The 27728-nt window shown below is 45.5% G+C and overlaps 1 protein-coding gene across 5 annotated transcripts in view; it reads right to left on the bottom strand.

Moving 5' to 3' along the window:
- Nucleotides 1-27728, bottom strand: part of DGKH (diacylglycerol kinase eta) — a 112811-nt gene that overhangs the window by 33660 nt on the left and 51423 nt on the right. For all 5 annotated transcript variants that reach the window (XR_014513126.1, XM_083448569.1, XM_083448571.1 and 2 more), the window contains exons 4-13: nucleotides 25606-25710; nucleotides 25186-25318; nucleotides 21005-21111; nucleotides 17605-17730; nucleotides 13977-14079; nucleotides 8833-8995; nucleotides 6382-6490; nucleotides 5414-5553; nucleotides 4496-4583; nucleotides 1344-1429 (exon numbers count right to left, since the gene is read on the bottom strand). Coding sequence is in view for 4 of the 5 variants with exons in the window: in XM_083448569.1 (XP_083304695.1) it covers nucleotides 1344-1429; nucleotides 4496-4583; nucleotides 5414-5553; nucleotides 6382-6490; nucleotides 8833-8995; nucleotides 13977-14079; nucleotides 17605-17730; nucleotides 21005-21111; nucleotides 25186-25318; nucleotides 25606-25710 (1160 nt within the window). In the remaining variant the exon portion in view is untranslated. The remainder of the gene's footprint in view (nucleotides 1-1343; nucleotides 1430-4495; nucleotides 4584-5413; nucleotides 5554-6381; nucleotides 6491-8832; nucleotides 8996-13976; nucleotides 14080-17604; nucleotides 17731-21004; nucleotides 21112-25185; nucleotides 25319-25605; nucleotides 25711-27728) is intronic.

The following is a 27728-nucleotide window of genomic DNA, read 5'->3' as shown; positions in this document are numbered from 1 at the left end:
TACATTGTTTTCACATTCAAATTTTCCGAATCTTTCTTTGTTGAACTTCCTTCAGCTTTTCCGTAAATCTTTCGTAGTCATTATTAATTTACGCATTTCCTTTGTTTATATTGCCATTATTTAAATCTTTTTCCTCTATTCCCTTTAACAATACCTCTCACGTTTTCACAGTGCTCTTTTAAAACCTTCTAGCGTTATTTGACCCTCACTTATACTCTCCAGATATTCAACAAATTTTCCCCAGTCTTCTGTAAACTTTTGGTCACTTAAATATCTAATTTTCCCAGTCATCTTATCCAGTTCAGCATAGTCTAACAACTTCAATCTCCAATCTTCTATTGTCGGTATTTCCTGTTGTTTCCATTTCTGGGCCAGCAGCACCCTTGCGGCCGGCTCCCTTATCTTCTTGCCATATTTCTTGCGGCCGGACCCATTGTGGTGGGGAGCCAGGGAGAGGAATGAAGGGGTTCCTTTGTCTTCACAAGCACACCACACAAGAATGAGCAAAGGGAAGGCTCCAGACACTGCCACCTTCTCAAATGTCCCTTCTCCCTGCACAGTGGCAGCATGAGACTTAGGAGCAGTGTGTGTGTGTGTGTGTGTGTGTGTGTGTGGAAGAGAATACAGAAAAGGTAAAAGTCAAGATCGGTAGGTGATGCTGGAACCACAACTGTACACAACTGAGGCCTAAGGAATCCTCTTTGGGGCATATAGGTAAAGGTAAAGGGACCCCTGACCATAAGGTCCAGTCGTGACCGACTCTGGGGTTGTGGTGATCATCTCGCTTTACTGGCCGAGGGAGCCGGCGTACAGCTCCTGGGTCATGTGGCCAGCATGACTAAGCCGCTTCTGGCGAACCAGAGCAGCGCACGGAAACGCTGTTTACCTTCCCGCCAGAATGGTACCTATTTATCTACTTGCACTTTGACGTGCTTTTGAACTGCTAGGTGGGCAGGAGCAGGGACCGAGCAACGGGAGCTCACCCCGTCGCGGGGATTCGAACTGCCGACCTTCTGATCGGCAAGTCCTAGACTCTGTGGTTTAACCCACAGTTCTAATGAGCCTGACATTCTTTTGTCAGCCGAGTTTCATCAAAGCTTGTTGTGAAGCATTGTTGTACAAGCACTCTGCCACAAGCAGAAATCACAGTTCCACATCCACCCTGAAGCGTCACTGAGACATAACTTTGCTCTCGCGCCCTTGCATGTAACATCTGAATTGGGCAAGAGTCCAAATTTGAGTGTGCAAGTAAACGTTCATGCTTGCATGCATATTAAAAAAGATGTAACACAAAACTGCTCTACGCTATATTGTGACGTGCACGTTGTTGTTTTTTAACTTACTTGGCCGATGATATGACAACAGAGTGCTGATCAGAATCGAGGATCTTAGCCAGGTGAGCAGCCACTGAATCTTCATACATAGACATCTAAAAATTAAGAAATAATTATTCACGTTCTACCTGTGATTGTGTTGAAGTAAAAAAACAAATATCACACAGGCAGATCTGTTTCTGCATCCACCATAGATGCCTTCTATACAGTAATGCTAGATGTATCTGCGGTTATTGATTTTCTTAGCCTAAGAACGCTCTCAGTCTTAACTCCAACATAAAATGGTGAACTAGGGAAAATTATAATAGATCGGTTTGAAAAAATATGAAAGCCACAATCTAGTGAGGCAAAGGAGGAATTCAATGTCACACCCTCTGATGATTCTGTCACCACCAAGCGTTCCTGCCTGTCTGATGAAGTTTCTACCACGCTGAGAAAAGCTAATCTCAGTTTGAGGTATTAGCACTTATTATTTTAATGCTGTTTTATTAATATACAGAACAATGTAATAGATCAATTTTATGATTATAGTATGATCACCTAAAACTATTCCATAGATTCATAGATGAAACCCCATAGAGCCGTGTAAATAAAAAATGAAAGAGATATTCAGAGAGAGAGAGAGTTTAATTCCGAACACTTAATACCTGCCTGTATGTATACATCCGTTTGTTTGTTTGTTTGTTTGTTTGAAATGATTTAATCAGTCAAACTACTGAGCAATTGAGGATTATGGGAAGTCTTCAGATTACAGTCCGATTCTAATACGTGGTTGTACAGTGGTGCCCCGCAAGACGAAATTAATTCGTTCTGCGAGTTTTTTCGTTCTACAAGTTTTCTCGTCTTGCGAAGCACCAATGTGTATTGACGGTTTCCCGTAGGAATGCATTGGCGGTTTAAAAAAAAAAGGCACAAGACGTTTTGTCTTGCGAAGCAAGCCCATAGGGAAATCCGTCTTGCGAAGCAGCTCAGAAAACGAAAAACTCTTTCGTCTTGCGAGTTTTTCGTCTTCCGAGGCATTAGTCTTGCAGGGCACCACTGTATTGTAGACTTTCTCAAAATGAATTGACAGACACTTCAAATAAGCAGCCTTTGTTTTTGCAACAAATGTAAAGCCGGCATTGTATAGGTAGTGGTTAGACTAAGGGACTACCTTGGTTCAGATTGGTGCACACCCATTAAACATGCCTCAGACTAACCTCTTGGTCAAGGGCCAAAGGAAGGCACAGGGCAGATAGTTCGCTCTTTATTGTCAAAGCTGACACAGGAGTTTCCATGGCTCCAAATACCACACACAGGAGCGGCTGCTGCAAAAGGGGACCACTCCCCCTCCACCAGGTTATGTATCTTCTCCTGACAGCCTGCATGCACGCAGCCAAAGACTAAGTCTGTGTGGAAGCTGCTTCTTCCCGTTTCAATTCTTTCCTGGTTCAGGGAGATGGGGATGGAGGAAAGGGCGGGGGAGCACTCAGCCTTTCACCTGCCTGACCTGCTTCTTTCCCCTCTTCCTCCTGTGCTCCATCTTCCAGCTCTGAAGCTTCCCCTGCGTCTGACTCTTGCCTCCTGGCTGGCACAGGTCCCCACAAAGCGTGTTCTCCTTCATGGAGAGCACGGGTTGTGGTGGGGTTCACAAGACACCTCGCTGTTGCTGGACGGGTTAGTTTGAATGTTCACTGTTGTGATTGGGCTCCTCTGGTTGTTGGGGAGAGTTTGATGTTGCCAATTATTGATTGACAGCCTTAGGTTATATATTCTCTGCGCGCAGCGTTGAGCTTCCTCTTTTCACTGCGCGCATCGGATCACCCGCCCACCCTCCCTAATTTTAGGGCTATTGCATTTGACCTTGCTATGCCTGTCATGGGGTCGTCTGCTTTTGGGGCAGGGGGCCTGGTAGGAATTTTGTCCATTTGGCTGATTGGCTGGTGCCATTTGGTTTTTTGCCTACTGCGTAGCAAATCGACACAACTTGTAAGGTTGCGGTTAGGCATTGGTTTTAGAAAATTGGTTGGTGGAGGGGTAAGGATTGGCTGTGCCTGCCCCTCCAATGCTGCTGCTGCAAGGGAAATCCGTTAAAGGAATCCAGGGGTTTGCCATGCTCTTGTCCGAACCCCTGTCAAGGGGCTAGGGCCACGCAAGAGCCCCTGGGAGCATTTGGGGAGAGGTGAGCGTCTGGCACCCAGCTCTATTCTTTCCCCAAAAATGTTTTCCCTTACTGACTTCGCAGGCTTGCGGAAGTCAGTTCTGTCCCTGGGCGGGGACAGATAGTCGCAACCAATGCCTAAGCAACCACTCACATTTTGTATTTTAATAAAGTTGTGGCCAAAATTATGCCAAAAACCTTAAACAAAAATTCCTGTGTGAAGGGCGAATTCATTTGGGGGTGGCTTGGGGACCTCAACATGCAAATCACTGCCCCCCTCTCCCGAGCCAGCCTCCAGCCCCCCTGCCACCGATGTATACTCGCCAGCAACCTGCCAGTCCCTGACTCTACCTGGGATGGTAAATGCAGGAGAGGAAAGTCACATGTACTCCTTCAATGAAGGACAGCCTAAAATTTCAATTAATTAGTGCATGTGGATCCCCAACTGTCGGTGAGAAACATCTCTTATAGTTGCTAACAATGACTACCCATGTTACACCAATGTACAGTGGCGTAGCGTGGGGGGTGCAGGGGGGGGCCGGGCGCACCGGGCGCAACATCTGGGGGGGCGCGCTTGCACTCGCAGCTCTCTGCCCCTACCTGGCTCACTCACTCTCTCTCACTGCAGTGCTGGCTGTGCGAATCCGATCCGAGCCGCCGGGTCGCTGCCCACTGTGGAGGGGAGGGTGCCAGGCGTGCGGTGCGGAGAGAGAGCGAGGGACTATCTGGGGGAGGGACAGTGCAGCGGGGGGGGGGCGCAAATTACTTGCCTTGCCCCGGGTGCTGACAACCCACGCTACACCACTGCCAATGTAATTTTTAAACAAAACTCTATTGAAATAACCTGCTACATACGAGCCTAGTTTTTTTTAAGCAATCCTTTGCAGACTTATCTGAAATTAAGCCCTGGTGAACGCAATGGGATTTTACTTCTGAGCAGACATGCCTAGGATTGCTTTGTTAATGATATTTCATTTTTTCCAGCTCTACAATTTAATCACATCCCAAAACCTATATTCACCTGACATTCCTCAGACTCCTCTTCTGGCGTAACAGGAAGAATAGACTGTTTTGATGGGAGTTTCAATTCGTAAGACATTATGCTCCACCTGAAAAAAGTGCCATATATCCAGGTGATCAAACAACATGCAAAGGACCAAATTCGCACAGCAAAAATCAATTTGTATTCGCATTGGAAGAAGAAGAAATAGTCACTCAAAGGTAATTCAACCCTTATGAACAGGGCCGGATATAGGTTTGATGAGGCCCAAAGCTACTGAAGGTAATGGGGCCCTGTTGTCCTTCGTCAACAGCAAATTGTCGCTGTTTTTTGTGTTGAATATATGCTATACAGTGGTACCTCGGGTTAAGTACTTAATTCATTCCGGAGGTCCGTTCTTAACCTGAAACGGTTCTTCACCTGAGGCACCACTTTAGCTAATGGGGCCTCCTGCTGCCACCGTAGCACGATTTCTGTTCTCATCCTGAAGCAAAGTTCGTAACCTGAAGCAATATTTCTGTGTTAGCGGAGTCTGTAACCTGAAGCGTAGGTAACCTGAAGCGTATGTAACCCGAGGTACCACTGTATGGTAATTTATGGACCTAATAGGTATCTAAAGCCATTTGCACATGCAGAATGTAGGCACTCTATATACAGAATTGAGCAAACCACTGATATTTTAGGGAGCGGGCTAGCAGGAGCCTATTGCATCATAGCTATTACATCATAGGAGCCGACACAACACAAAACACTGTAGGTTTTATTTTATTTATTTTTTATTTTTATTTTGGAAATATACATCCAGGTTTTTTTCCCTTTAATTTTTTTGGGAAGAGAGTGAGGCCCTAAGCTATAGCTTGTTTAGTTTATATGTAAATCCGGCACTGCTTATGAATAGCATTAATTGGGGTAGGGGAGGGGAAAGAGATGCTTACTTACCTGTCTAACATTTTGGTGCTAGCTCGTTCCAACTTCTCCAAAATTTGAGGAAGCTGCGTGTCGTCATCACAAGACCCTCCCCAGCCAAGGACACGGGCCAGGTCATTTCCTGTACCCAGGGGTAGCACTCCCAAATGACACTAAACAAAATAAGAAATATTCTGCTTAAAGTCAACTTAAGGTAAAGGTACCCCTGCCCGCAGTGGCGTTGCATAGGTTGTCAGCACCCGGGGCAAGGCAAGTAATTTGCGCGCCCCCCGCTGCACTGTCCCTCTCCCAGATAGTCCCTCGCTCTCTCTCCGCACCGCACCGCATGCCTGGCACCCCCCCCCCTCCACAGTGGGCGGCGACCCGGCGGCTCGGATCGGATTTGCACAGCCAGCACTGCAGTGAGAGAGAGTGAGTGAGCCAGGTAGGGGCAGAGAGCTGCGAGTGCGAGCGCCCCCCCCCCAGATGTTGCGCCCGGTGCGGCCGGCCCCCCCTGCACCTCCCACACTACGCCACTGCCTGCCCGAATGGGCCAGTCTTGACAGACTCTAGGGTTGTGCATTCATCTCACTCTAGAGGCCGGGAGCCAGCGCTGTCCGCAGACACTTCCGGGTCACGTGGCCAGCGTGACGAAGCTGCTCCGGCAAGCCAGCGCAGCACACGGAACGCCGTTTACCTTCCCGCTGGTAAGCGGTCCCTATTTATCTACTTGCACCCGGAGGTGCTTTCGAACTGCTAGGTTGGCAGGCGCTGGGACCGAACGACGGGAGCGCACCCCGCCGCGGGGATTCGAACCGCCGACCATGCAATCGGCAAGTCCTAGGCGCTGAGGTTTTACCCACAGCGCCACCTGCGTCCCTCAACTTACAGACCTATATTTGTGGGGTTTTGTTTTTCTTCACTTTTCTTTTATTTTCTAGTTTCTTAGAAACCCACCTCACTCTTTCTTTCCTCCTCAATAAGAAGAAACCGATACTCACCTGTTTGTGTAAGTTGAGTTTATCAATTTCAGACAATACCCAGCCAACGCTCCCATCTCCTCCACACACTAGGATTCGGAAATTGTCAAACTTCTGAAATAATCGTAGACTGAAAGAGAATGCATTGTCTGTGTTCAAATCCACAAGGAGGTACAATATAAACATTCACAACAATGACAGTGTTAGCTGTTGACAGTAAATTATGCAGATCTTCAGAAGAGGGGAACAACCAAGAGCGCCAAAGACTAAGTATTTGTTATTAGCACAAGTTTTCGTGGACTCAAGCCCACAAAAGCTGCCATTACAAATCTGTTTGTCTTCAATTGATTTTCCTGCAATCATGTCTATCCTTCTGGAAATTTTATGGGAAATAACTTGTTGCTTTAAAAAAATAATTCAGGTGGCAAAACCTGATTGCTTTCCCTTTTTCAAAGTTCTGGCATTTAGCAGAAAATGCTAAATAACAGATCCAAACCAACAGTTTTTGGTCTACAAGTACGAACCAAATATGGTGGTGGCATTATTGGAATGAAAGTGAGGTCTGCTCCAAGACCAAACCCCTCAAAATAGGATTCCTCCTGTGGCAATCCCTCTTCATGTGAAGAAAGCATGGAATTTAATAATAATAATAATAATAATAATAATAATAATAATAATAATATATTTATACCCCACCCATCTGGCTGGGTTTCCTCAGCCACTCTGAGCAGCTTCCAACCAAATGTTAAAAACAATACAGCATCAAACATTAAAAACTTCCCTAAACAGGGCCTCCTTCAGTTGTCTTTTAAAAGTAAAATAGTTGCTTATTGCCTTGACATCTGCTGGGAGGGCGTTCCACAGGGCGGGTGCCACTACCAAGAAGGCCCTCTGCCTGCTTCCCTGTAACTTGGCTTCTCGCAGTGAGGGACCCGCCAGAAAGCCCTCGGCGCTGGACCTCAGTGTTCGGGCTAAACAATGGGCTGGAGACGCTCCTTCGGGTATACAGGACCTGAAGTGCGTCGTTGCAAACAGGCTAAACGTGCTATTCTGCTCTATTGCTGGATCATCAGTAGAGGCAGTGATTGTTTTGCCCACCAACACACCCCTTTTTTTGCCCCGGAAGGGGGCGGAACAGAGCGGTGGCAGAACGGGTTTACGCACAACTGCTGACACGAACAATGACCCAGAATGCAACCCCCTGCAAGGGACCCCTGACCATTAGGCCCAGTCACGGACGACTCTGGGCTTGTGGCGCTCATCTCGCTTTATTGGCCAAGGGAACCCGCGTACAGCTTCTGGGTCATGTGGCCAGCATGACTAAGCCGCTTCTCGCAAACCGGAGCAGCACACGGAAACGCCGTTTACCTTCCCGACGGAGCGGTACCTATTGCTCCACTTGCAACTTTGACGTGCTTTCGAACTGCTAGGTTGGCAGGAGCAGGGACCGAGCAACGGGAGCTCACCCCGTTGCGGGGATTCGAACCGCCGACCTTCTGATCGGCAAGTCCTAGGCTCTGTGGTTTAACCCACAGCACCATCCGTGTCCCTGGGTATAGGGTGGTATATAAATTCAACAAATAATAATAATAATAATTCTCTGCACAAGAACACAGAATGTTAGTTTGCCAGTTGAATAGCAGCTCAATAGACATTTTAGAAGAATAAAACAGGTGACCCCTAACAGGTATGGCGCACATGTGATTAGATAGCATGAGGTCATCAGCAAGAGGCAAAAGCGACTGAGGAAGCGGTGAATGGACATGGGATGGAAATACAATGAGCTGATGTGAAATATGCACAGAGCCTCTCTGCTTCTTTTCTTTGCAAGTGAAACCGGTTGTACACCCACCCAGCCAGTGTGGTGTAGTGGTTAAGAGCGGTAATCTCGTAATCTGGGGAACTGGGTTCGCGTCTCCGCTCCTCCACATGCAGCTGCTGGGTGACCTTGGGCCAGTCACACTTCTTTGAAGTCTCTCAGCCCCACTTACCTCACAGAGTGTGTGTTGTGGGGGAGGAAGGGAAAGGAGAATGTTAGCTGCTTTGAGACTCCTGAAGGGGAGTGAAAGGCGGGATATCAAATCCAAACTCTCTGCTTAAAATTTGCAAGGGTCATTGGGAGCCAGTGGCTATCTACCTAAATGGCCCGGACAGCTCCCCAAAAGTAATTTAGCAAACCAAAGCCAAACTTGTAATAGGGAGCTAAAGCCTCAAACATCCATGAGAGGTGGCCATCCAAGCTCTGCTTAAAAAATTCCAAGGAAGGAGGGTCCGTTCCTTTGAGAAAGTTCTGGTCTGGTAACTTCTCTAGGCAACCTGCATGTTTCTCAGAAGAAGAAACTACTACATGCTTTGTAATTCCCCAATAATACAACCATCTGAACTCTAGCAGAATAAAGTTCGATTTAAATGTACCAATTTTGCAATGGCCCTGTCCAGGTATAACAGTGGGTAGAAAGCAAAACTCCTTACCCTAGATGAGGCCCTCCATTCATTAGATCAAACACCTGAGCTGGATTTAGCGACTGCTTGAATCGCCGGAGAAATTTCACACCCTGATTGTCTCCGCTCTTTGAATTGACAAAAACCAACAGAGGACTGGCACAAGATGGTGGACAGCTGGCTTTCCAGAATCCTGTAAACAAAGGAAGGAATAAAATGATGTAAATATGGTTGAAGGAACCAAGTGACTCCCATTCTTCCAACAGAAGGATCACCAGTTATTGCTTTAGCGGACAAAACAAACAAATATCCACTCTAAAAAGCCAATTCTCACTTAGCTCCGACTTTGAAAAGGTCTAATTGTCCCCATACTAATTAAAGACAATAGGAGGGTTGGGAATTAGCTGATTAAAGTGTTCAGGATAAGTGCACAAGTGAAAGCCACAAATGAGACAGAAGTAAATTACTCTACTGCAAAGCATCTGAGAGGCAAGAGCGGCAACCTTTCGTTCTGTTATCTCTTGTATCGAAGAAGAGCTTGCAGATTTGCTGTGGGTTCAGACAGTGGCAGCAGCTTAGGGAAGTCAGGAGAGCCACTCCCTGCACTCTCACTGTGCCAGAGATGCCTCTAGACCAGGGGTCTGCAACCTTTAAGACAAAAAGAGCCACTTGGACCCGTTTCCGAAGGGAAAAAAACTGGGAGCCGCAAAACTCGTCATTATAAAAATAACTTTTTTGTCACTTTTTTATTATTTCTTTGTTTGACCCCTCAGAATTACTCCTCCTCATAGAAATAAACGTTAAATTAACAAGCTACCTTTTTTGTGTGTGTGTGTGTTCTTCATTCCCCTTCAAAGCAGTGACCAGCGTACGTGCCCCCTTTCAATGCAGTGACCAGCGTACATGCCCCTTACAATGTAGCGGGCGGGCGGGAAGGTGACGTTGGGACGGTGCGTGACTAACGCATGCACCGCCCCCATGCGACGTCACAGCCAGTACAGCGCCCGCCACAGTGGGGAGTGTTGGGGCGCATAATGCGCCTCCTCCCCTCGCTAGTATCCGCCCTGGAGCCGTGGCAAAGGTTTAAAAGAGCCACATGCGGCTCCGGAGCCACGGGTTGCAGACCCCTGATCTAGACAACTGATTTTGGACCTCTTTTGTTGAACTGGGTGGTGGTGCACATCATTTTTTTCAAAAAAAAAAATATTGTTTATTTAACATAATTGTTACAAAATATAAGCAAAATATTGCAAATACATACATACATATTTCAAATAAGCACATATACATGAAAAAAGGAACAAAAGAGAAAAAAGAAGAAAAGAAAGGAAAAAAAGAGAAAAGAAGAAGAAGAAAAGTTGGAAGAATTGCTCCCAAGTTTATTCTACAAATATCTCAATATGAAAATACTAATAAAGCTTCATTGATTGACTTCCATCGTTTACACTGCACTTCCTATATACATTTTAAGCGAGATTGTATCTGGTGCACATTAGATTAAGACTAGAAAGGCATTGTTGTCATTTTAAAAGAACTCCTTTTGTTGTTTTTAAATTCAGAAGTCATCTGGGTCATGATGAAAACTCACCAATGGGGGGGGGCAGAGGGAGATTTTTATTTCTGGTTTCTTTCCAGTAAAAAGCAAAGGATGTTGGGAAACAAGTATAGCCATGCCAGACTCTGGCAACTACTAAATAGCCGTTTTTGGCTCCAAAAAGCAGCCAGAGATGGGGAAAACAGCCTTTGTTAACCTTCATTAAAGTTCCCAGAGATTGTGATTATCTAAATAGCTCCAGCAACCTGAGCAAAAAGCTCTCGTTAAATCATGCTAATGGACATTATTGCCATGAAAATCACATTCCGGTCCCAATGGACATACAACACGCTCAGCTGTTCATGACTAAATTCCAAAATCCATTTAAAGAAAGAATGACTAAATCCAAGTGAATAATGGACCTATGAGATCCCAAGTGCTCATGAATCCTATTATACCCCCCCCCCCAAAAAAAATTATGACACTAAAAGGGTAAGGAATTATATATAATTCCACTTGGTATTTATCCATGTTCTGAAATGTGCCAATAGGCCAGCAGCCCTAACGATGGGAGTCATTTTCTTACAATATAATAATGGTGATATTTCTGCTAATTTAGCTATCAGTTTCAAATTGTAATTACAAACAGGAAAGTGAACATCTGCTGGAAACATCTGCATTGTGAAGCCTTCAAAACGTAATAGGTGATGCATATATTCGCAATGTACTACACAAAGTCCAATGACAGCCATACCCCACTTATTCTTCAAGATTCAGCTAATCCACTAAAAGCACAGTCTACTCAGAATTAAATGCTATTGTGTTTATTCCCAAGTAAACTTGGAGGTCGCTTAGACTATATGTCTGTGGGCAGGGTTGTGTTGCTTTTATTGTACTGTAGCATTGAGCGCAAAATATGGTTTGAAGCTCAACATCAAAAAAACGAAGCTCATGGCCACTGGTCCCATCACCTCCTGGCAAATAGAAGGGGAAGAAATGGAGGCAGTGAGAGATTTTACTTTCTTGGGCTTCATGATCACTGCAGATGGTGACAGCAGTCATGAAATTAAAAGATGCCTGCTTCTTGGGAGAAAAGCAATGACAAACCTAGACAGCATCTTAAAAAGCAGAGACATCACCTTGCCAACAAAGGTCCGTACAATTAAAGCTATGGTTTTCCCAGTAGTGATGTATGGAAATGAGAGCTGGACCATAAAGAAGGCTGATCGCCGAATAATTGATGCTTTTGAATTCTGGTGCTGGAGGAGACTCTTGAGAGTCCCATGGACTGCAAGAAGATCAAACCTATCCATTCTGAAGGAAATCAGCCCTGAGTGCTCACTGGAAGGACAGATCCTGAAGCTGAGGCTCCAAGCCTTTGGCCACCTCATGAGAAGAGAAGACTCCCTGGAAAAGACCCTGATGTTGGGAAAGATGGAGGGCACAAAGAGAAGGGGACGACAGAGGACGAGATGGTTGGACAGTGTTCTCGAAGCTACCAACATGAGTTTGACTAAACTGTGGGAGGCAATGGAAGACAGGAGCGCCTGGCATGCTCTGGTCCATGGGGTCACGAAGAGTCCGACACGACTAAACGACTAAATAACAACAACAAGCGTTGAGTTTGTAAGTGGTTAAGAAAGGATGGCTTGGACTCAGAGTAGGCTCTTCCGATTGCAGAATGATGTGCCCACTAAATAGAGAGGAAGAGAAATGATTTCCACAGATTCCTCTTTCCCCCTGTGCCATCTTCTTATACCCTTCAACCTCCAGTCCTCCAGAACAGACTGAGGGAATGAAAATGAAACAGGCAGACTCCTTGAAAAATCACTTCCCCACTCTATGAACGGGAGGTTTGGAAATTTTAGCAAATATTTAGATTTGTTGCTTGAACTGAAAGCCCGCCAGTTTTTCTCAGCTTAAAACTCCTCCTAAATAAAAGAACACGAGCCATGATTACCCTTCGTGTCAATAAGTATTACAAATGCACACCTCGTGAGGCAGCCCAGGGACTGAATAAATGAATGAATTGATTTATTATGGTCACAGGGAGTAAAAAGAGGCAGCTGGCAGTGGCAGCAGTGGGGGGCTCTGTGGGCAGGTGGTGAGCAGATCTGCCACCTGAGGCAATTGCCCCACCTCATGGTCCTGGCTAGATAGTTAGCATCTTATTCTTAAGTCTGTATCTTTTGGTGTTCCCAAGCTGCTCTCTGGAGCAGAAGGGGGTGGGCAGAGGAAACCAGCAATAATCCTCCCGCTTCCTTAGCATGGAATGCCCTTTCTGTGAGTAGAAACATGCCAGTTGGATCACTGGATCCAACTCACTGTCCTTTTTCTCTTCTTTTCCCTTTCTGTCTATGGACCAGAATGCGGCAGCTAGACTGGTGACTGGGAGCGGCTGCCGAGACCATAAACACCGGTCCTGAAAGACCTACATTGGTTCCTAGTACGTTTCCGAGCACAATTCAAGGCGTTGGTGCTGACCTTTAAAGCTCTAAACAGCCTCTGCCCAGTATACCTGAAGGAGAGTCTCCACCCCCATCGTTCTGCCCAGACACTGAGGTCCAGCGCCGAGGGCCTTCTGGCGGTTCCTTCACTGCGAGAAGTAAAGCTACAGGGAACCAGGCAGAGGGCCTTCTCGGTAGTGGCGCCCACCCTGTGGAACGCCCTCCCATCAGAGGTCAAAGAGATAAACAACTACCTGACATTTAGAAGACATCTGAAGGCAGCCCTGTTTAGGGAAGTTTTTAATGTGTGACATTTTAATGTATTTTTAAATCTTTGTTGGAAGTCGCCCAGAGTGGCTGGGGAAACCCAGCCAGATGGGCGGGGTACAAATTAATAATAATAATAATAATAATAATAATAATAATAATGGACCTGAGTGCATAATTGGAAAGAGATCTCAAGAACTGCCCAGTTTTGCCAGGGCATTCCTTTTTTTTATATAATAATATTTATTAGGTATTTAATAGTTACAGAAAGAAAATGGATTAAACAGAAGAGAAAAAACAGTAGAAAAATTTAACAAACAATACATCAAAAATAGAAAGAAAAAACAGAACAACCAAACAACAAGAAAAAACAAAAACATTTAAAAACACATCCAAATTTCATATCTTTATCTTTCATTTGCTTGTTTCCTCGACTTCCTCACGCCTCCCTTTTTTGTATTCTAGTTCGAATTAGCTGGTTCAGCAAATCCTTTCCCTCTTTCTCAATTTTTATCCTATAATTTATCTTAACACAGTTTAACTTTAAATTTTCCACCTTAACCCATCAACAATCAATTTTTATATAATGCTTAATAACACTTCTGCTAAAACCATATAACTTCATTCCAGTATTCTTCTAACATTCATAGTTTTGCCAGGGCATTCCATGGTGGTTGGGTGAGAAAGCAAAGCTGTATGCATGTCTGTTGACGGAGAACCTCAGCATCATTTTAATATTCTGTACTTGTGCTGAGCTAACACAAGGAGAAGAGTCCTTGGACCTATTCGTAGACTTTATAAAATTGCAATAGGCAGCAGCATCCTCTCTCCGGTCCCAATCAGCACAACTGCCTTGTGCGAAGTCTTTACACTCAATCTTATTTGCAAAGCGTGTCACAAAGAAATATATTAAAGGACCTGCATACCATCGGAGTCTATGCTGTTCAGTGCTGTAGGTGGAATAATGGATACTTTGCACTGGCCAAGTGGACACTTGCGAGGAAACAAATCTCTGCATGCCGTGTGCACCTGGAGGGGGAAAAATGAACAAGCAATGGTCCGTCAATATAGTACACGCAGCCTTAATGTTATGTAACAGAAACACTCGTTTTTCAAGGAAAGATATAAAAATAAAGGTGTGCTCTATTCCCAAGTGACAAAGCCACACCAGGCCTGGATAATTTCTGGCCCATCAAGCCTTCTGTCAGGGAACTGCCATTGGAGCTGGAGGCAGAGAGGAGGCTCCAGAGGGATGGCGGAGAGGGTCCCAGTAGGGAGAGAGGTAGCCCATCCGCTGGGGAAGGAAATCAGCGTAACACCAGTGGAGAAGGGGGGCAGATGGGGGAATCGGAGAGGTGGCTCCAGGACTCTTCGCAGGAGACCAGCGGAGAGGGCACGAGTACTCCACTGCCCACACCCACTTTGCGCAGAAGACTTCCGCGCAGGCAAAGTAGGAGGAGACTGGGCGTCAAACAGCTTCTATGCTGGAAGAGGTTCAAGAAACGCCCACTGACGGATTCTGCCAGCGACTGAGGCAGCCACGGAACTTGAGGCTGTCCAGACAGAAAGGGTTCAACCAGGCAACCTAGCCAGGAGTAACGGCAACTTACGCACGAGCAACCCCTAGAACCATTACACCTTCCATGTATATATAGCAGTCCAGTCGGAGCGTCATGAATACTCAGTGCAAAAACAGATTGCTAACTAGTCACCGCTGGTCTGGAGTGGCCGTCTGTGCAGCATCACAGATGGGTTCTGCCCTGCACATAAGACCCTCTGGGAACATTTCAGAGGTCTAATTAGGGAGCCCTTGAGAAGAGCGCTGTCACTTACATGCCGGCCTGGAAGAGAGACTACAAATAGCACATGCGTTTTAAAAGCAAGAAATACCTGGCAGAAAAGGGCAGGTTGTAAAATATCAAATAATACAGGTGAAATAAGAAAGTTTTTAATGTTTGATGTTTTACTGGGTTTAATGTTTTGATTTGGTGGAAGCTGCCCAGAGTGGCTGGGCAGCTTACATATACCGTATTTTTTGCTCTATAAGGCTCACTTTTTCCCTCCTGAAAAGTAAGGGGAAATGTGTGTGCGTCTTATGGAGCGAATGCAGGCTGCGCAGCTATCCCAGAAGCCAGAACAGCAAGAGGGATTGCTGCTTTCACTGCACAGTGATCCCTCTTGCTGTTCTGGCTTCTGAGATTCAGAATATTTTTTTTCTTGTTTTCCTCCCCCCAAAACTAGGTGCATCTTGTGGTCTGGTGCATCTTGTAGAGCGAAAAATATTGTAAACAATAAATTCTTCTTCTGCTTCTTCCTCTTCTTCCTCCTCTTCTTCCTCCTCTTCTTCCTCCTCTTCTTCTTCTTCTTCCTCTTCTTCTTTTTCTTCTTCTTCCTCTTCTTCCTCTTCTTCTTCTTCCTCTTCCTGCTCTTCTTCTTCTTCTTCCTGTTCTTCCTCTTCTTCTTCTTCTTCCTCTTCTTCCTCTTCCTCTTCTTCTTCTTCTTCTTCTTCTTCTTCTTCTTCTTCTTCTTCTTCCTATTCAGACCATTGGGTTCATCTGGTTCAGGACTGTCTACCTATATTGTAAGTGGCTTTCCATGAGTCTTTCCCACCCTAATTGGAGGTGCCAGGGAATGACCCTTTTCACTCTCCCTGCTTGGCTAAATTCATAGAAAAGAGTGAAAGTTGGCATCAAAGTGAGACCCTCCATGGAAACCCATGGTGTTCTTTCTTTGGCTCTGCATCGAGCAAGAGACTAGTATCTTTCCTGAATTGTTTTTAATATTCGGATGGAAGCCGCCCAGAGTGGCTGGGGAAACCCAGCCAGATGGGCGGGGGTATAAATAAATTATTATTAATTATTATTATTATTATTATTATTATTATTATTATTATTATTATTATCCAAAGAGAAGGGGGGGCTCTATGAATGCCTGTGGTATGCTGAGCCATTCCTACAGTTTTTATGTTCCGGGAAGAAGGCAAGAAGTACCATAAGGACTTTCTAAAGTCAATTTTAGGAAGGAATGCAAAGCGTGAGTGTTCCACCACCTAATCCCTGTGCATACACAAAAGGAGGTGGTGTATTGGCCCAGGGGGTTCCACAGAACTCTATCCCCGCGTGACATGTTTCTTAACATCTCCATGAAGCTGCTCGGGTAAGTTATCTGGAGGTTTCGGCTGAAGCAGCATGGCTACACGGAGGATGCTGGCTCTTACTCGCTTCCTCAGATCCTAGGGAGATGGTTGGGTATTGATAAAATGGATGCAGTGGAAAAAATTGAAACTTTGCAGGACTGTGGCTTCCACTGTAGTCAGAAGAGAACTGAGCCAAAAGCCGCCCCAATGCTCTACGCACATTCAGATAGCGAAGACTCTTCTCTGGAAGCAGATGAGTGACGGCAGGACAAGTTCCTTAGTAAAATGCCTAAAGCAGTCTTTCCCAACTTGAACCTCGTACCTACGGGACCGCCTCTCCTGGTATGTCCCACAGAAGAACTTACGGTCTGCAAATAAAAATATCCTGAAGATCCCAGGCATCAGAGAGGTTAAGCTGGCCTCAACTAGAGCCAGGGCTTTCTCGGCTGTGGCTCCAATCTGGTGGAACGCTCTGTCACAAGAGACTAAGGCCCTGCGGGACCTGACATCTTTCCACAGGGCCTGTAAGACAGAGCTGTTCCACCAAGCCTTTGGCCAGGGCACAGCCTGACTCCCTCCTCTGGCAATCTGCACAGAATCTTGCTTAATGGTTGCCATCAATTTGATTTTAATTAATTTTTATAATGAAAGGTTTTTAGAATGTTGGATTATTTTGATTGTTGTTAGCCGCCCTGAGCCCAGCTTTGGCTGGGGAGGGCGGGGTATAAATAAAATTTATTATTATTATTATTATTATTATTATTGATCCCTGGAGGGCACCAAGTTGGGGAATACTGCTGTAGAGCCTTCCCAGGGAACATTTTTGGCTTTAAGGGTTTTATATGCTGCTTATATGATGACGGTTCGTATTTATAACATCTTTCATTAAACACGTCTACTGCTTTATCTATCCATGGGCAGAAAAGTGAGGTCAAAAGAATAAATCAAAATCACAGGACTGCACAGAAACTACAAAGAAAAAACAAATGGCTAATGGAATATGTTGACCTTTCTGTGTCACAAATTGCGCAGTCTGATGCACAGTTTCTCAATAACATCTTATTCTGATATTTTAAAAATATTCAGGGTTTCGTTTTTGCTACTAAAATTTATTTGCCAATATGAGTCAGGAATCCCTAGGGTTGGATGGCGCCTTGTACGCCTCCTTCCAGCAGCCAAGATGGTGTCAAATGTCTTGCTCTGGTTTCCTTTGGACCCCATCAGCAAGGGTCTCCAGACACACTGCACAGGCTTGTGCCCAGGGGAAGCCCCTTCGATACTGAGAACGCAGTGATTTGGCTTCACCCTCCGGAGGCGAACTCCATTGTCTCTCGAAACAGACCAACGCAAACCAAAAATTATGAGAACCTTCTAGGAGACTGTTTTGAGGGATAGAGACTTGTGCAATCCGAACTCACCATCGTTTTACACCAAAGGCACTTCCAATCTTGCAGCCGCAGGACGCTGCCACAGGTCTTGTCACAAACTGCACATTTGGCACTGACAGGAAGATTTCCTTCTAACCACTGGTGAGGCATAGCTACCTGCAGCGGAGTGTTTCAAAGGTCAAAATGGGGGCAACGGAGACAGGGAAATAAGCATGTCACTTTTCTTCCAAATTCACTGCAGTCAAACCTTGGTTGCTGAATGTAATCCATTCCAGAAGCCCGTTTGACTTTCAAAATGTTCGACAACCAAGGCATGGCTTCTGAGCAGCTTCCTGTACTCAAGCAGAAGCCGCGTTCGGCTTCCGAAAAATGTTTGAAAACCGGAACACTTACTTCCGGGTTTTCGGCGTTTGGGAGTCAAAACGTTCCAAAATGAAGGCTTTCAGGAACTGAGGTTTGACTGTACCATATTCACTGCTTCCCCATCCACACAGTGGCGTAGCGTGGGTTGTCAGCACCCGGGGCAAGGCAAGTAATTTGCGCCCCCTAACCCGGGGCAAGGCAAGTAATTTGCGCCCCCCCCCGCTGCACTGTCCCTCCCCCAGATAGTCCCTCGCTCTCTCTCCGCACCGCACCGCACGCCTGGCACCCTCCCCTCCACAGTGGCGGCTTGGATCGGATTCGCACAGCCAGCACTGCAGTGAGAGAGAGTGAGTGAGCCAGGTAGGGGCAGAGAGCTGCGAGTGCGAGCGCGCGCGCCCCAGATGTTCCGCCCAGTGCGGCCGGCCCCCCTGCACCCCCCACACTACGCCACTGCACCCACACAACCCATTTTGAAAACTATTACGGTCATATCAAACTAAGTTGCACTGAAAATAGTCACAGAAATTAATGGATCTAAGTTAGCCATTCTTTTCAATGGGTTTACTCTGAAGAAGACTTAATGCTGGATACAACCCCTGAGGTTCTGAGTACGTATATGCCGTGGTGCAGAAGGTTCGACCTTCCAGTCGCCTAATGAAATCCCTGTTTCACAGGGGACACACACACACACCCCGAGTTTCAGAACTGGCTTTCTAGGGTCAGGGTGTTGTTGCTGGGAAGGGAGAATTTGGCACAGCTGTGTCAACCCTTTTGGACAACTGCCATTATCAACTACACTGCCCTCAACTACACTTCGCTGCCAGTGTAGCTTAACTTGTGTCAAGCACGCCAGCAGAACAGGTTGCTGCAGGAAGCGCTGAGGTGCAGGGACCTTGGCGCAGCACCCCTTGCTTCCCCAATCCCCCTTGGCAAGCAGCCCACTGTGTTGGGAAGTGAGGAGAGCAAAGCGTGTTCTCCTTCATGGAGGTGGGGGCCGCCAGGACACTCCAAAGTTGTGGGGCGGGCTAATTGACCGTTGGCCACTGATGCGATTGGGGCTTCCCTTGTCGTTGGGAAGCAGTTAATGTTGCCATTTGTTGATTGACAGCCAGAAATGCTAAAACTCCTTGCACGGGGCTTCCTCTTTTCGCCCGTGCATCGGATTGCCCGTTCCCCCCCCCCCCCTAGAATTAGGGTTCGTCGCTTTGACCTTGCTATGCCTGTCATGGGGTCGTCTGCTCTTGGGGCAGGGGCCCGGTAGGAATTTTGTCCATCTGGCTGATTGGCTGGGGCCATTTGTTTTTGTTTTTTTTAAATAATTTTTTATTAATTTACAACAAAACAAAACATACATTATTTTCACATTTCACATTTCAATTTCCAAGTCTTTGATTTTGGACTTCCTTCAGCTTTTCCGTAAATCTTTCGTAGTCACTATTAGTTTCCGCATTTCCTTTTTTACCATTGTCATTAATTATATCTTTTTCCCCTCTCATTGCTTTTAACAATGTCTCTCGCGTATTCACAGTGCTCTTTTAAAACCTTCTAGCATTATTTGACCATCACTTATATTCTCCAGATATTTAACAAATTTCCCCCAGTTTTCTGTAAACTTTTGGTCTCTTAGGTATCTGATTCTTCCAGTCATCTTATCTAATTCAGCATAGTCTAGCAACTTAGACCTCCAATCTTCTATTGTCGGTATTTCCTGTTGTTTCCATTTTTGTGCCAGTAATGGCTGGGGCCATTTGGTTTTTGCCTACTGCTTAGCAAATCATCACAAGGTAAGGTTGTAAGGTTGCGGTTAGGCATTGGTTTATGGTTTGGTTGGTTGAGGGGCATGGACTGGCTGTGCCTGCCCCTCTAATGCTGCTGCTGCAAGGGATTCCGTTAAAGAAATACAGGGGCTCACTATTGCTTTTATCTGAATCCTGTCAAGGGGCTAGGGCCACGCAAGAGCCCCTGGTTGCATTTGGGGAGGGCTGAGGGCAGGTTCCCTGCTCCGTCGCTACCCCCAAGTGTATTCCCCTTTTCTGACTTTCGCAGGCGTGCAGAATGTCAGACTGTCCCCCACAGTGGGGGCAGCTAGTCACAACCAATGCCTAAGCAACCACTCACACGTTTGTATTTTAATAAAGTTGTGGCCAAAATTATGCCAAAAACCTTAAACAAAAATATTGGTGTGATGTGTGAGTTATTGGGGTGGCACCAGGGAGAAGAGACGGTGGAAGAATATTGGGAAAATTTTATTCAGAGAAATATAGCATAATTAAGTAATGTTGGGAAATGGTGGAATGAAATTATACGACTTTAGTAGAAATATGATAAGGATTTAAGTATAGATCAATTTTAAGATTTTGATGGTAAGATAAGGTTAAAATAAATTAAGACAACTAAACAATAGAAAGCAGTGAAAGACGGAAATGATTTGCTGATTTAATTATTAACTGGAATACAAAAATGGGAGGTGTGAGGAGGTCGAGGAAATAAGTCAATGAAAGATAAGGTTAAGGAGGAGTTTTCCTTCTTTTTTCTTTTTTTTGTTTTTAATTGGGTTGGTGTTTTTTGTGCTTTGATGTATTTGATGTATTGTGATTTTGTTTTTGTTCTTTATTATGTAATTTTGTATCTTTGTATCTTTCTTCTTTTTTTCTTACCTCCTCTCTTTTCTCTCTTTTCCTTTTTTTTCTCTTTTCTATGTAAATCTTAAAAGTTCAATAAATATATATATATATTTTAAAGAGTTATTTGGGTGGCTCTGGGGACCTCAACACACAACAGAACCCCAGAGGCAGCAGCTATATCGTAATACCCAAAGCAAGGGGCTGGCTTTCCTCTAGTGGACCACAGGTGAGATTACTTTGGGTGTTATGAGTTGCTTTGTGTAATAAGGCTTCACTCCAGCAGGATTAAATGTGCTAAAAATATTTCCCCCCCCCCCCTAATGTAGACAGGATCCACAATCACTTAAAATTAGCATCATCCTACCTATTAGCAAATGTTTCATTTTTCTATATAAAACCAAAGCATGTGCAGAGTGCCGCCTGCATTTTTGAGAAATACTTACACCATCTTCATCCTCAATAATATCTTTTCCAACTGAAGTCAAAGTAGTCCATTTGCAACTGTTTATTGCTCTGACTGCACATCTCTTATGAGCCTTAAACTTGCACACTGGATGAAAAGACACACATAATCTTTGAATGATTCACATCGTCTTTCAGAAGCTTAAACGCAGATCACTTCATTACACAAACAAGTAATGTTAAAAATGTAAATTGTTCAAAAGGTAACTGTTTAGTTCGAATCCTTTCCAGCAGTGCGCTGGAAGAGTGTTCATCTCACACTTTTTCCAACTCTACCAAACTACTGAGAGACTCACCCTGTAATTTAGTTAGTTAGTTAGTTAGTTAGTTAGTTAGCTAGTTAGCTAGTTAGTTAGATTTATAGACCACTTAATCAAAAGGCTCTCTAAGCAGTCTGCAAATAAAACTGTACATAAAGCAGAGCTAAAATCTACAAAACAATTTAAAAACTATCAAATATAAACTGTACAGCTAGGCAGGCTTATCAAAACAAAACAAAAAAAGTGTTCTGCAGGTGTATAAAACGACACAGCAAAGCTGCCTGCCTCATATCAGTTTATACACATAGGCAGTCAAGGCAGTCCAAGTCCACTACCAGCAGACTTCTGTGGTATCTTCGTAGAAAGGTGGTTAAAGGTAAGGTAAAGGTAAAGGACCCCTGGACGGTGAAGTCCAGTCAAAGGCCACTATGGGGTTGCGGCGCTCATCTCGCTTTTCAGCTTGAGGGAGCCGGTGTTTGTCCGCAGACACCAGGTCATGTGGCCAGCATGACAAAACCGCTGCAACGGAACACCATGATGGAAGCCAGAGCGCATGGAAACGTTGTTTACCTTCCCGCCGCAGTGGTACCTATTTATCTACTTGCACTGGTATGCTTTTGAACTGCTAGGTTAGCAGGAGCTGGGACAGAGCTCACCCCGTCATGGGGATTCGAACCACCAACCTTCTGATCGGCAAGCCCAAGAGGCTCAGTGGTTTAGACCACAGCGCCACCTGCATCCCCATGGGTGGTTAGACACCACAGTAAGCATTGAAGAGAAAGTGGTGCCTTGCTTGCTTGCAGGAGTCCACTGTGGGAATTCCCTGCTTCACAGCACAAGGGCTAATGTGGAGGAGGAGGAGGAGGAGGAGGAGGAGGAGGAGGAGGAGGAGAAGAAGAAGAAGAAGAAGAAGAAGAAGAAGAAGAAGAAGAAGAGGAGGAGGAGGAGGAGGAGGAGTTTGGATTTTATATCCCGCTTTATCACTACCCGAAGGAGTCTCAAAGCGGCTAACAATCTCCTTTCCCTTCCTCCCCCACAACGAACACTCTGTGAGGTGAGTGGGGCTGAGAGACTTCAGAGAAGTGTGACTGGCCCAAGGTCACCCAGCAGCTGCATGTGGAGGAGCGGGGAATCGAACCCGGTTCACCAGATTACGAGACTACCGCTCTTAACCACTACACCACACAGGCACAAGGCTGTCCATGGATCCCCCTAGGATATGGAAAAGCCTGTCTCTTCTCCTGCCACAGTGCTGCAATGCATAGGCACTGGCAAAAGGGTGTAACTAGAAGAGACTGACAGTCAGAAGGACAGAAAGTTCATGCTTTGCATGGGAAGCAAGGAATCTCCTGAACAGAATCAGGCTGCCCATCTACTTAATGTTGTCAGCACCTAAAATGTATCCCAACCTTTATTCCAGTTTGTAAGGAAGTGGTTCCCACTTCACAGATGGAAAGCTGAGGCTTATGGACCGTGGTTTGTGAAAGCCACCTAAGGAAACCATGGCTTATGGGATAATGGCTGTAAACCCTTGCAGCAGTATAGCTACCGTTTATTATAATTAAAGAATATTGCCTGCAAGCTTCTCACCATCCCAGAAACTTTGCTTTGGTAGTTCTCCAAGAACAGCTGCTCTCTCCAAATGCCTTGGTTGATTCCAAAAAAAGCAAAAGCGCTAATCTGACAAGATCCACGTCCTGGGACTTGCAGTTTAACTTGTCAGACAGCGTAATAGCTGTCTTGTAGGACTACACAAAACCTGTTATTTTGTTTCTAAGAATACAAATATGCACAGCAGGGTTTAAACACCCACCCACCCCCAGAAGTAGATTAAAGATACTAGGAAATAAACTCTCATTTTGGATGGTAATAAAAATTCATATTGCAAGAGGGCCTTCTCGGTAGCGGCACCCTCCCTGTGGAACGCCCTCCCTTCAGATGTCAAGGAAATAAACAACTATCTGACTTTTAGGAGACATCTGAAGGCAATCCTGTTTAGGGAAGGTTTTGAGGATTGATGTTTTCATTATATTTTTAGATGTGTTGTAAGCCACCCAGAGTGGCTGGGGAAACCAGCCAGATGGGTGGGGTATAAATAATAAAATTACTATTAAAATATATTATTAAACAGGGACGTACAGTGTTCAACTCTTTTTTCTACCTCAAATGCAGGACCCTTGTGGCACGTAGGAGGGGGTAGGAGGCTGTAGTGGTTCTAGGGGTTGCTCGTGCGTAAGCTTGTCCCAACGTCTGGCTGGGTTGCCTGAGTGAACCTTTCCTGTCCGGGCAGCCACTCGCCCGTGACTGTCTCAATCGCTGGCAGAATCCGTCAGTGGGTGTTTCTTAAACTTCTTCCAGCAAAGAAGTTCTTTGACGCCCAGTCTCCGCCTACTTTCCCTGCGCGGAAGCCTTCTGCGCAAGGAGGGCGTGGGCAGCGGAGGACCCCTTCTCTCCCCGCTGGTCCCAGGCAAGGAGTCATGGGATCGCCTCACTGATTCCCCCATCTCCCCCTCTTCTCCACTGGAGCTACGCTGATTCTCTCCCCCAGAGGATGGGCTGCCCCTCCCACTCCCGGGACGCTCTCTGGGATCCCTTCGGAGCTTGCTCTCTCCCTCGGACACTGATGGCAGTTCCCTGACAGAGGCCCTTCTGGAAAATCTGGTGATTAAGGTTTGGTGAGCACCTTTCAGTGTGCTGAGTGCAGTCTAGAGACTTGCCTTCAGGGCTATGTAGGGCAATGTAGGGGGCAGCTTTGAAGCCAACCTGTTAGATCAACCAGAGTTGTGGGGCCCTGGGAGGGGATGAAGCAGAAAGGACTCTCTAGCCACCTGAAACAGGAGGGCCTGAGGAAAGGGGTATGTGGAATCGGGTGGCTGTCCACGGCTGGTTACGATCAGTTAATATCTCACACCATGGTTCTCTACGGCGGATCTGGTCCATTAAATTAACAAATTTGACCCAGCTTCCTCAGCCTTGTGTCTTGCGTCCTTATTTCCCAGTGTTTGTTGCAAACAGCTGTCTTCACAAAAACCAAACTTTGCAAAAACCAAACTCCTGCTCATGTGCAGAATTCCTACATGTGAGTAGCAACTCACACATTTGGGTCGATCTACAAACAACCAAATGCAACGCACTGCTGCTGGTAGATGACAACGTGGCATGACGGATGTGGCTAAAAGTTCAGCTCCATATCACCAACACAAGAGTTAAACAATACAATATCTAGACACACAAAACTGCCTTGCTATTTTCCTAGGAAATGAATTACCGAAATGAAGGCATTTCAAAGGGAGGGCCAACATGACCAAGTTAACAATGAAGAAAACAAGGGCAACAAGAATCCTGAAAGGTTCTTTTCAGGAACCCCTATATTTTAAAGACAAAAAACATTGGAGGGGGTCAGACTAAATGATTTTACGATGTTCACTGAAGCTCAACAGCAAATTATTACTTAGCTTGATAGGGACGCAGGTGGCGCTGTGGGTTAAACCACAGAGCCTAGGGCTTGCCGATCGGAAGGCCGGCAGTTCGAATCCCCGCGACGGGGTGAGCTCCTGTTGCTCGGTCCCTGCTCCTGCCAACCTAGCAGTTCGAAAGCACACCAAAGTGCAAGAAGATAAATAGGTACCGCTCCGGCAGGAAGGTAAACGGCATTTCCGTGCGCTGCTCTGGTTCGCCAGAAGCGGCTTAGTCATGCTGGCCACATGACCTGGAAGCTGTATGCCGGCTCCCTCGGCCAGTAAAGTGAGATGAGCGCCGCAACCCCAGAGTTGTCCACGACTGGACCTAATGGTCAGGGGTACCTTTACTTAGCTTAATATGATATACGTTCTTCTACTACGTGTCACCACTTAATTATGTGATAATACAAAATGGGGGGTGGGGGCTACCGCCGCCTTTACCTTCACAGGACAGGCCATGAGAAGTCACTCCAGAAAGGCTCTCTCTGCAGACATTGCAGAAGGTGGGTCGAGCGTGGGAACAGGCGTACCAGTTATGCATCCCTGAGAAATGTTCCATATTAAACTGGGCAGCCTAATGAAGGAGAAGTTAAGAGAGATTTGCAGCAACAGGACATCACAACAGCAGCAGCAGCTAAAACCACCTCACGTTTGAAAAACTCACCTTCCAAAACAATACTCTTTAAACAAAAATAATGTGAACTACATGGATATATCAGGTTCAACCAAATCTCTATTTCAGTTTCATGGATTTTGCACACCACATCAGGGACATACACCTTTTCTACCCAATTACTGCAACTTGAAAAACTGGCAATTTTTCAGTTGTAAAAAGCGCAAGATGCGCAGCGTTCCTCTTACCTCATAATGTTCCCGGGACTGTACGGACTTCAGAGAGCTGATCCAATCCTCCATCTCTTTTCTGTTCTCTGCACACAATATTAATCTCCTGAATGGTGTGATTACCTGGGGGGGGGGGGGAGAGATCAGTTAATATGACGACTCCAAATTGCTATAAGGAGGACAAGGTAACAAAGAACACAGAAAAAGCAGGATCTCACAGGATCTTGTAAAATACTGATCACCTTAATAAATTCCAAAGACAAAAAATTAGTTATCAGTTGTAAATGTTTTCCTGTGTAATTCATGAGAGAGAGAGAGAGAGAGAGAGAGATTCTTGTTTATTTCTAGTAGGAAATTCAGATACTACAAATACATCGCCCTTCTGAGAACAGCAAGCCTAGGTTGTAAGGATATTTAACATATTTTCTATCCCAATGTTTGGTATGACGCTGCATTTATATTACTTTGCAATCAAAATAAGATATGTGTGCATAAACCATAGGGAAAGCAGTGCGTGAAGACAATAACTGTGGTTTATATTGGTACCCTTAACTTAAAAAGCCAAACAACATAAACCTTTAAGCAGCAAGCGTTCAGAAGATTTCAGTCGTTATTATTTTCCCATTCCATTGCCGTGCTCTCTGATAGGCTATTAAGTTAGACCACAACAAATTAATGTCTACAAAAGTTTCAAAGTTCATATTCCACATAATGACGAAAAATTTTGTCTTATAATGCCACTAATAGCAACACACAAAATCCTCTGGCTTCCTCCTCTCTGACTTACCCAGCAGTCTCTGCCATTTGTTTCTTCCATGCGAGACTCTCTTCGCCAAACTGCTCTTTTCGGTCTCTAACAAGCTTGCTAACCACAAGCAGCACAATCCATGAGTCACAAGGAAGAGGGAGACCCTTACAAGCCCTTTTATATATACAAGCTGCCTCTGGAACTGAAAAACCTCTTCTCCACCTCCTGACCTTTTCAAACAGATCTACCCCACAAAAATGTACAGAGAGTAGCACAACTCACACACAGGAACCCAATTTATTGATTGATTCCCATGATCTAAATCCCGTTTTTCCAAGTTCCAAAACCTGGAGGTGGCTTAAAAATCACCGTTTTTAACCACACAATAATTGTTAGCAACATATTAAAAAGACTTTTCCCCACAATGCAATACATGCGTGATGGTATCAGAAGCCGCTGAGAGGTCGAGGGAAATTAAGAAGGACATGTTTCCCCTGTCTCTGTCCCAACAAAGGTTATCATAGGATGACCAGGCCTAAACCGGGCCTTAAACCTGATTGAAATGGATCTAGAAAACCAGTTTCCTCCAAAAGTGCCTGGATCTGGTCCATAACCACCTGCTCTTGAACCTTGCTCAGGAAAGGGAGATGAGCAACTGGCTGGTTCTGATCCATGTGCAATGTCCACTCTAAGAAAAATATCTAGGAGTCATGTGAAAAGGATCTAGGAGTCTTGGTTGACCACAAACTTGACATGAGCCAACAGTGTGACGCGGCAGCTAAAAAAGCCAATGCAATTATTCTGGGCTGCATCAATAGGAGTACAGCATCTAGATCAAGGGAAGTAATAGTGCCACTGTATTCTGCTCTGGTCAGACCTCACCTGGAGTACTGTGTCCAGTTCTGGGCACCACAGTTCAAGAAGGACACTGACAAACTGGAACGTGTCCAGAGGAGGGCAACCAAAATGGTCAAAGGCCTGGAAACGATGCCTTATGAGGAACGGCTAAGGGAGCTGGGCATGTTTAGCCTGGAGAAGAGGAGTTAAGGAGTGATATGATAGCCATGTTCAAATATATAAAAGGATGTCACCTAGAGGAGGGAGAAAGGTTGTTTTCTGCTGCTCCAGAGAAGCGGACACGGAGCAATGGATCCAAACTACAAGGAAGAAGATTCCACCTAAACCTTAGGAAGAACTTCCTGACAGTAAGAGCTGTTTGACAGTGGAATTTGCTGCCAAGGAGTGTGGTGGAGTCTCCTTCTTTGGAGGTCTTTAAGCAGAGGCTTGACAACCATATGTGAGGAGTGCTCTGATGGTGTTTCCTGCTTGGCAGGGGGTTGGACTCGCCGGCCCTTGTGGTCTCTTCCAACTCTATGATTCTATGATCTACAGC

The sequence above is a fragment of the Podarcis tiliguerta genome (assembly GCF_965153285.1).
Source record: "Podarcis tiliguerta genome assembly, chromosome: 7".
In the NCBI taxonomy this organism is placed as follows: Eukaryota; Metazoa; Chordata; class Lepidosauria; order Squamata; family Lacertidae; genus Podarcis; species Podarcis tiliguerta.
Note: the sequence above shows the minus strand (reverse complement) of the source record. Positions and strands in the feature narration are given on the sequence as shown.